Raw genomic sequence first — 8208 nt, 5'->3', positions numbered from 1 at the left:
CATCTTCGCTTCCTGTAGAGTATCTAAACCCAGGGAGACTGGGCCTCACCCACACTGCATTGCCAGCTGAGAAAAATCCAAGATGGCGAACAAGCGCATGGTTTACGTTGGTGGACTTGCAGAAGAAGTTGACGAAAAAGTCCTCCATGCGGCATTTATTCCCTTCGGAGACATTACAGATGTCCAAATACCGATGGATTACTCTAATCAGAAGCATCGAGGCTTTGGATTTGTGGAATTTGAGCTCGCAGAAGACGCGGCAGCCGCCATTGACAACATGAACGAATCTGAACTGTTTGGGCGCACGATTCGAGTTAATATCGCCAAACCGATGAAAATCAAAGAAGGATACAGCCGTGCAGTGTGGAGCGAAGATAGCTGGCTGAACAAACACGTAGGGAAGACCTTGGAAGACACGGAAATGAAAGATACTGAGAACCAAACCCAAGATTCAACAGATGAAGATGGAACAGCAAAGAAGAAAGGGAATCCTCGCGTGTTTTTCGATGTAACTATCGGTGGACGCCAGGCAGGAAGAATAACTATCGAGCTAAGACACGATGTAGTTCCCATGACTGTAGAAAACTTTCGTTGTCTTTGCACTCACGAAAAGGGGTTTGGTTACCGAGGAAGCATTTTTCATCGAGTCATTCCTCAGTTTATGCTTCAGGGAGGTGATTTTACAAAGCACGATGGAACGGGAGGAAAGTCGATATACGGTCAAAAGTTTGCTGACGAGAACTTTGTGTTAAAGCATACTGGTGCTGGTGTTTTGTCCATGGCTAACTCTGGGGCTAACACCAATGGCTCTCAGTTTTTTATCACCACTGAAAAAGCTGACTGGTTAGATGGAAAGCATGTTGTGTTTGGCCATGTCATTGATGGGATGGATGTGGTAAGAAAGGTGGAAGCGACTGGCTCAAAAGGTGGCAAAACAAACAAGAAAGTTGTGATTGAAGATTGTGGCGAGTTGTAATGAACAGTTGGTAAGCTTTCTGGGGTGTGCTCCAGTGTCAGTAACATGCCATGGCTATGACCTTTGACATAACTTCAGCCTACACAGAAGACACCCTAGGATGCTTCACCGACTGACAAGTTTAGAAATACTTTTTCTGACAATGGAAGCATGCATGTTTTTGTAAACAACAACAGAGAACAGTAGAGAATCCTATACAGTCAAACCTGTTTACCCCAGTCAATGAGTTGGCCATGCCCTGTGGATGTCAGTGATGTCTGCTGACAAAGTTGCCATTCACAACTGGATCTTTGTAAAAAGAGCTTAAAGTCTGGTTTGCATGTACGACGCAAGCACAAGCATAAGCACAAGGATGTTTAAACGTGCGATAAGCATAAGGTGACATACGCAAGTGAGAAGCATAAAAATTTGGCGCAATTGCATGGCCAGGCTGCCTTTTGGCGCGAGATTTGATTCCAACATGTGGGAAAACGGCAACGCATGAGTAACTTGAATGTACGCTGACAACTTGTCACTGTTTTTCAGTTTTCTTTCCTTTCCTTGTGCTTGTGCTTATGCTTGTGTAGCCCCGGTTTACATGTACAACGCAAGCACAAGCACAAGAGAAGGGAAATCGTTCCGTTCTCTTTTGCTTGTGCTTATGCTTGCGTTGTTGCGTCATATGTGTAACCTGGAATGAAGGAAGCATAAACACAAGCGCAAACACAATGTGCTTGTGCTTGTGCCGCTTACTTGACGTTTCTTGTGCTTATGCTTATGCTTACCTCGTACGTGTGAACCAGGCTTAAAAGAGATCTAACTATGTCACATTCAAAAAAATTCTCAGTGCTGCAAAGCAATTTAGGCTGTATTCTTTCTAATAAAGCAGTGGTCATAAAGTTGTTACGGTAAGACACAGCTGACCATTAGTGTTAACAAGAAGCTGTACTCAGAGCTGCTAGATTATTAATCCTGCTAGCAGTGAAAGGAGGACCAGCATTGTAGTCCCACACTCTCACTTTCTGCTACCTGATATACCCTGAACAGTGTTTTGGTTGATTTTTGTAAATTGAAACAAGTGCATTACTGCTGTACAAAAGCTCTCTCCATGAAGTAAACTCCCAGGGGAGTCTCCCCTATATAGGCTAAACATGTACGTGTATGTGCGGCACCAAAGGGTATGATTTTTCAGCTGTTTTAGTCTGAAATGGGGTAAAGGTTTCAACCATTTTGGTCTGAAAGTCTAAAAATGGGCATGGATTCTACAAACCGGGCCTAAAAGTAGGGTCAGGAGAGCCAAACCACACACCCCCACCCCAAAATTCTTTTTCTGCCATTCCTTTTAAAGCACCAATATTAAAATGTATTATTCTCTTCACTACTCTTGTGTTATTGTTATGGTACTACTAGGGAGATTTTGTTTGGTGATCATTTCAAGTAGGGATATTGAAAGGTTATACCTGTTGTGTCAGTGTCTTAAACCAAGAACTCTTAATGTTTCCTTTATTTCTTTTCCTTGTCTCTGACTTACAAGGTGTTTAAAAGGCGGCTGTCTATAATTTATTATCTAAAGGATTTCATTGATCCAGGTCTGCACAAGATCATCAGATCAATGTCTTGCCGCTGAGGTTTTGCTAAATTTAGAGTTACTTTTTGTTTTGTGCCTGGCCATTCATCGGCAACGCTTTGAAAATGCTGTAGATCAAAGTGAAGCGCCTTTGAAAACGATACCGTTCATTTCACTGTGCCGGTGAACACCTGTATTACCATGTCTGGGAACACTTAAACTGCTTTTATGTGAAAAACCTAACATTCGTCTGGAGCAATACGACATTCAGTTTAGCATTACTTGGTGATATCTGAGATGCCGCTCAGTAAAAACAAACAAAAAAGCTCTTAATAAAGTCAACCAAGATAGTGGTTGTGTTTCTTTGAAATTTAGTGTAATGCGCCAGTCATCTTGTTCTCTTGTAACCGAAAACTTGTAATCGATATTGTTAGAAACTGTATGGCCATTAGAGCGGTTTATACAATAGGATATAAATGATTCATTAATGATCCAAAACCGCGTTCGTTTAAACGTTGCCACAAAAAAAAAAGTTGTCTGATTTCCTTGTCTTTTCATTATATGAGATATCGTCGTAAATCTGGATGATATTTCTCGCTGTCTCCGTGGTGCCAAAGGCTGTGTCTTTTTATCCATTTTTCTTGAAGATGTGATATATTTTGTCTGCTGCGCCCTGACAGATCATGGAGTCGAACGGAGCAGCTTTGGCAAGACGTGTTTTCGTGTCTCGTTGCATTTTGTTACTTGTATTGTGGAATGCGGGTAAGTTGTCAAGCTCCGTGTTCCGAGGAGCATAACCTCCACTGGTGACTCTTTGATCGGGAATAAAAAAAAGTTAGAAGTAAAACCTAACCATCTTGCGTTGTAACTCAGTTTTCAGTCACATGAACAGTAAAGGAACTTCTTCACACGATGTCTCCTGTTTTTACTGCGCATACGTTCTGCGCAACTCGACATGGTCTGCGAAGCTCGCGGTGCCTACCTAAAGTAAAGGTATTTTTTCGCGGTTTATGACTAGCGGGAAAAGCAGATCTTATCAAGGGCTTTGAGAATCCGAAAAGAAAATGGGCGGAAACAACGCATTTTTCGGGGATAATTGAGCATTAATTTCGACAGAAAATGCCATACATTACTCTATAGTTAAAGCTTTTTAGAATTATTGTTGCCTAATTATCTCTGAAAAATGCGTGGTGACCCCCATTTTTCTTTTTGGATTCGAACAGCCCTTGCTGAGATCTGCGTTTCTCACATAGTCACAAACTGCGCAAAAATACCTCGTATTAGGAGACACCGTCCTCTAAGAGTTCAAATATATAAGAACTATTATTAAAACTTCGAGTGTCTGCGAATGAGGTTGATAAAAATCTCTACGAAAAATGTTATTTTAAATAACTGTAAATTCAAGGTGATGATTTGGATAGGTAGATATGGGCAGGTAAAGATGCTGTCGTGAAGATTCCTTTGAATATGAAAAAAAGACTCAATTTTATACATTTCTCCCATCCTCTCTCCGCCTCCTGGAATTAGAAACTGAGGAGGGAAAAAGAGAAGCAACCTGGTACATAACTCGTGGTACTCAATGCTTAAATTTTTGTGTTGCTAGCAATAGTAATAAATTAAAGAATCAACGTTTCAAAAGTGAAGAAATGGAAAAGGTGTGGCCAGTTTAATGCTATCATAGTTCTTTTTGAAGAAAATGTTTCTGAAGAGTCAACTAGGAAAGGTCTTCTTTTGGTGACAAGTTTGTGACATGTGCCACTCTCCCGGCCACTCTCCTTATATTTATGCTCTCTTGCTAGTTTTATGTTTATACAGGTGTAATGGGCTCCTGGTTTTTATTCCTTCAGATTCCTTCCAACCTACAAATAGTTATTCACTGGAACTCAAAACACTCCGGTTAGATCACACCATGCAGGAGCCCCTGTTTTAGTCAGTCCATAAGAAACAGATCGAGGGTCCAAAATAACAGAAACAGGACATGAAGAGTTATTATACCACGCCACGCCAACGTCGTTTTCGGGGTCCCCTCCCTCTGGTCTTGGGAAGACCCTGGAGATGGAAACGAGGTTGATACCGCGCCTGGAATTTTAAAACCCTCATAATTAGCCCTGTTTCACTCTAGCCCTCGCTGTATTGCATTTTTAGTAAACCTTTTTTGAATTAAAAAAAAACCACGTTTGATAGAGATCGTGAATGGAAGTACACACTTATTAGAAATTGACAGTTCAAAGTATTTTTCCTTTCTTCCTCATATGTTCAATATCGAAAGTTGGTGGTCGTTTCAGTTCTAAACGTAATAGTAAACTTTTAAGCCAAACTGATCACGCTTAAATTCATGCCCTTTATATAAGAGCTTTTAGTTTCTTTTATCTTTATTTTTCTATATTTTTGAGAACGGCGGCGCAGCTGTCGTTTACTGTCTCGTTTCCCGCAATGTGTGGGCAGCCGCCGGCTGACGAAAGCGGAATTGAAACACAATCAGATTGAACCCACGTGCCTCTATTTAATATACACAAATGCAATTTTACTGACGCATGAAAGCATGAATATAGAATTACCATGTATTATTATCACCTCTCGATCCTTTCAAGAACGTCATTGAAAAATTAAAATTCTGGATCCTATATTCTCTCAAGGGAACATCATAATCTTTTGATTTTCTTGGTCAAGAGAGAAACTGACTAATTATTGGAGTAATCGATGGCATTGCTTTAAAGCGATGTGGATGAAAGAATTAATTCAATGAATCACATACATGTAGCTAACAACCAGATTCTTCAAATGGTGAGCTACATCCACGAAGAATGCACCAAAGTGACAAAAACAAATAAGAAATATACTCCCGTTTGGCCCAGGTCATTTAAAGAGTAAAATATCAATGAAACCATGGTCACTATCTACCAAGGAAACATAAACAGACAAAAAGAACGTGAATCAGGTTGTTGTGAACAAGGTCTTTAGGAAAAATATAGCTAATGGAAATAACACCAAAAAATTAAAAGGTGTCCAAATCTAGACAATAGACATATGAAGTTTTTCTTTCTTTCAGCGCATTCGCGAGGACAGAAAATCTAACGAAGCGGGCTTAACGTGTAGATGGCTGCTCTGCCAGGATCGCAATGTTTTATTTTATTTCCAATCCAGATGTATTTGAGAAACATTTGGATCTGTCAGTAAATCGTCAGCTGCAGTCCGCGCGCGTTTTGCGCGTCTGCAGGTGAAGGCGGTGAAGGCCTTGACAAATCAACCAATCAGATCGCTGCATTGTAATATTGTAATTCCAATTCCTTTTCCGCCTCGCGATCGTAAGATTGCATGCATAAATAACCAAGTGGGAAGGGGGCATTTGTGCGGCAGGCGTTTCACTGATCACAAATTAATCAACGGAGAATAGTTGTGTTTCTCTTTTTTTTATTACGAGAAGATATGTTTTGGAACATCGAGGGGTCGTAAAACGAACTGCAACTCGAGAATTCCTTCATTGTGGAAGTATCGAAGTTACTATGACTAGAAAATTTGCCGCCGTGTTCATTTTGACCGTTTCGTTTATAACGAACTTGATCGCTTATGGAGAATTCCAAGATCAATTGAGGAACTATTATGACACCGTATATCAAAGGTCGTTTCAACAAAACAGTGAAGAAGCAGAAGATGTGAATTTGAGAATGCCCGGCGTTCACCCCGAAAAGGTAAGCAAGCTGGGAAGAATTTCTAGAACCGCTGGTAAATATTACCCCCTTGTTTCAAAACATTCATTTAATTTTTGAACCGTGTTTAGAAAGATAGTAGACAATTATCTATGGACACTGTAAAATGCTGGTTATGGAAAGCTTAATTTCACTTTTCTCTTAACGCATTCATCCTTATTCATAATGTTCATTCCTAACATGAATCGTCTCTCCACCAAGTTATTTTGTCACCTGGTTGCGATGGGCGGCTAATTATTCAGCCTGCTTACACTTCTAGAAGATATTATTTCGATGTTTTGAACACGTTCTTTGCTTTGAATCAAAAAATAAATTCTCTGACTGAAGCCAGACTTGAGAGGCCGATAAAGGCAACACATTTTCAAAAATTATGTTAAGCTTATCTCTACACGTTGATGCGTCGTGGCTCCGCTTTCAGTAAGAACTTACATAGGTTTATAATTGGTGAATTATTAAACTGTGAAATAAGTTTCAAGCGAAAGATCACTGGGAAAATGTTTCATCTCCCTGTTTCCTCAACGTTGATTCAACGCGTTTAAACTATAAACCTCCTTTTGCCGATGATGAACATTAGTTACACATGTGATTCTTGATTTTGTTTTATCTAAACAGCTGCTAGCAATGAACCCCCTCTCGTGAGCAATCTTTTATTTGAACATTTAAAATAAATGTTATGTAGATAAAAGGGAGAAGGAAAACTAAATTTTTATATTTATTAGAAGTTGTTGTTGATTTTTGATCAAGAATTAGCAAGTTCCGTATGACTCTAAATTATTATTCAAATTTGGAAGAAACGCTTGACTACAATAAATTTGAATATTTATTGCGCAGGTTATCCTCTTTTATTCATACCGGAAGAACAGACTAAGCTTATGTTTATTCATGTTAATTTTATCCTCACATTTTGTTATTTCGTGTTGAGGTTGTTTGTGTTTAAATTCTTTAGGTAATTGTTCTCTTCAAATCATGGATTTGTGAATGAAATTTATCATTTTTACAGAAAACTTGGCTTTCAAATCAAAACTAAACGTTTTTTTTTTTTTTCCAAAAATTATTATGCGCCTGTGGGGCAGCTGACCTTAATATTATGCAGGGCTGTCACTGAGATTTCAAGTAGCTGGATAAATACAACAAGTAGGCGGGGAATCAAACAGCTAGGGATTTCTTTTGGTTCTATTTTTCTTCTATTTTCCTATGAAAATAGCCCGGGCCAGACGTTCTTAGTAACCGGGGAAAATCCCCGGCCCCCGCCCCTTAATGACTGCCCTGATTATGGGATGGCTGATGTGGTGAATATGATTTTTACCTTTCAGCATGATACATACCTCTGTACTGCCATAGATCTTGGGCAAAGGAAGCGGTATATAGGTAGGGTGCCACATATTGATCTATGACAAAATGAAATCATGATTTGATAAGAAATGTTCATCAAAATGTTAAAAAGTGATCAACCAAAACTTTGTTTTTATGATGAGTTAAGTGAAATAATTTGTGATGCATCTAATTTAAATGAATGTACCGGAGACTTCTGAATATAGAACCCTCCAGAAATAAACACCACCACCCCCCCCCCCCCCCCCAAAAAAAAAAATCAATCCCTAGATTTCAGACACAAACATCTTTCCAATAATATTATTTAACGCATGGTAATACATCCTGCTCAGTCTTGTGGAATTTCCCTTGATATTAGCCAACTTGGCCTAATATCAGGTGACATTCTGCACGATTTCACAGGATAATATTTTTTAAATCTCCCTGGAATATAAGCCCATATGGCCCAATATTTTGGATTAGCCTAGTTTATAATAATATCTTTAGTGTTGAATATTTTCTATAGCCCATAAGCACTTTACAATATAATTACCTTAAAAATACAAATCCTAAAAGTGCAAAATCACTGAAATTATAAAATAAAGTCCAAATTGGGGTTCTGCTATTATATTAAAGTATTAGTTATACAGTGGAACCTCTCCTTACGG

General features: G+C 39.1%; 2 protein-coding genes across 3 annotated transcripts in view; both read left to right on the top strand.

The window, feature by feature from the left end:
- The first annotated feature begins 48 nt into the window (after positions 1-48).
- On the top strand, positions 49-2336 carry LOC146468175 (peptidyl-prolyl cis-trans isomerase E-like). Its single transcript, XM_085124698.1, has 2 exons — positions 49-1843; positions 1875-2336. Exon 1 carries the CDS (start codon positions 83-85, stop codon positions 974-976), a length of 894 nt encoding a protein of 297 aa, XP_084980824.1. The 5' UTR covers positions 49-82; the 3' UTR covers positions 977-1843; positions 1875-2336.
- A 3471-nt stretch (positions 2337-5807) lies between these two features.
- Positions 5808-8208, top strand: part of LOC146468173 (peptidyl-glycine alpha-amidating monooxygenase A-like) — a 28157-nt gene continuing 25756 nt past the window's right edge. The window contains exons 1-2 of one of the 2 annotated variants that reach the window (XM_085125008.1): positions 5808-6211; positions 7543-7597. In XM_085125008.1, the coding sequence (XP_084981134.1) occupies positions 6026-6211; positions 7543-7597 (241 nt within the window). In that variant the 5' untranslated portion in view covers positions 5808-6025. The remainder of the gene's footprint in view (positions 6212-7542; positions 7598-8208) is intronic. The other variant, XM_085125009.1, reaches the window with a different exon arrangement.

This window comes from Pavona decussata, unplaced genomic scaffold (assembly GCF_977016875.1).
Source record: "Pavona decussata unplaced genomic scaffold, jaPavDecu1.1 SCAFFOLD_133, whole genome shotgun sequence".
Taxonomy (NCBI): domain Eukaryota; kingdom Metazoa; phylum Cnidaria; class Anthozoa; order Scleractinia; family Agariciidae; genus Pavona; species Pavona decussata.
Note: the sequence above shows the minus strand (reverse complement) of the source record. Positions and strands in the feature narration are given on the sequence as shown.

Coding starts and splice junctions, on each gene's coding strand:
- LOC146468175 (XM_085124698.1), top strand. CDS start 83: ATGGCGAACAAGCGCATGGTTTACGTTGGTGGACTTGCAGAAGAAGTT.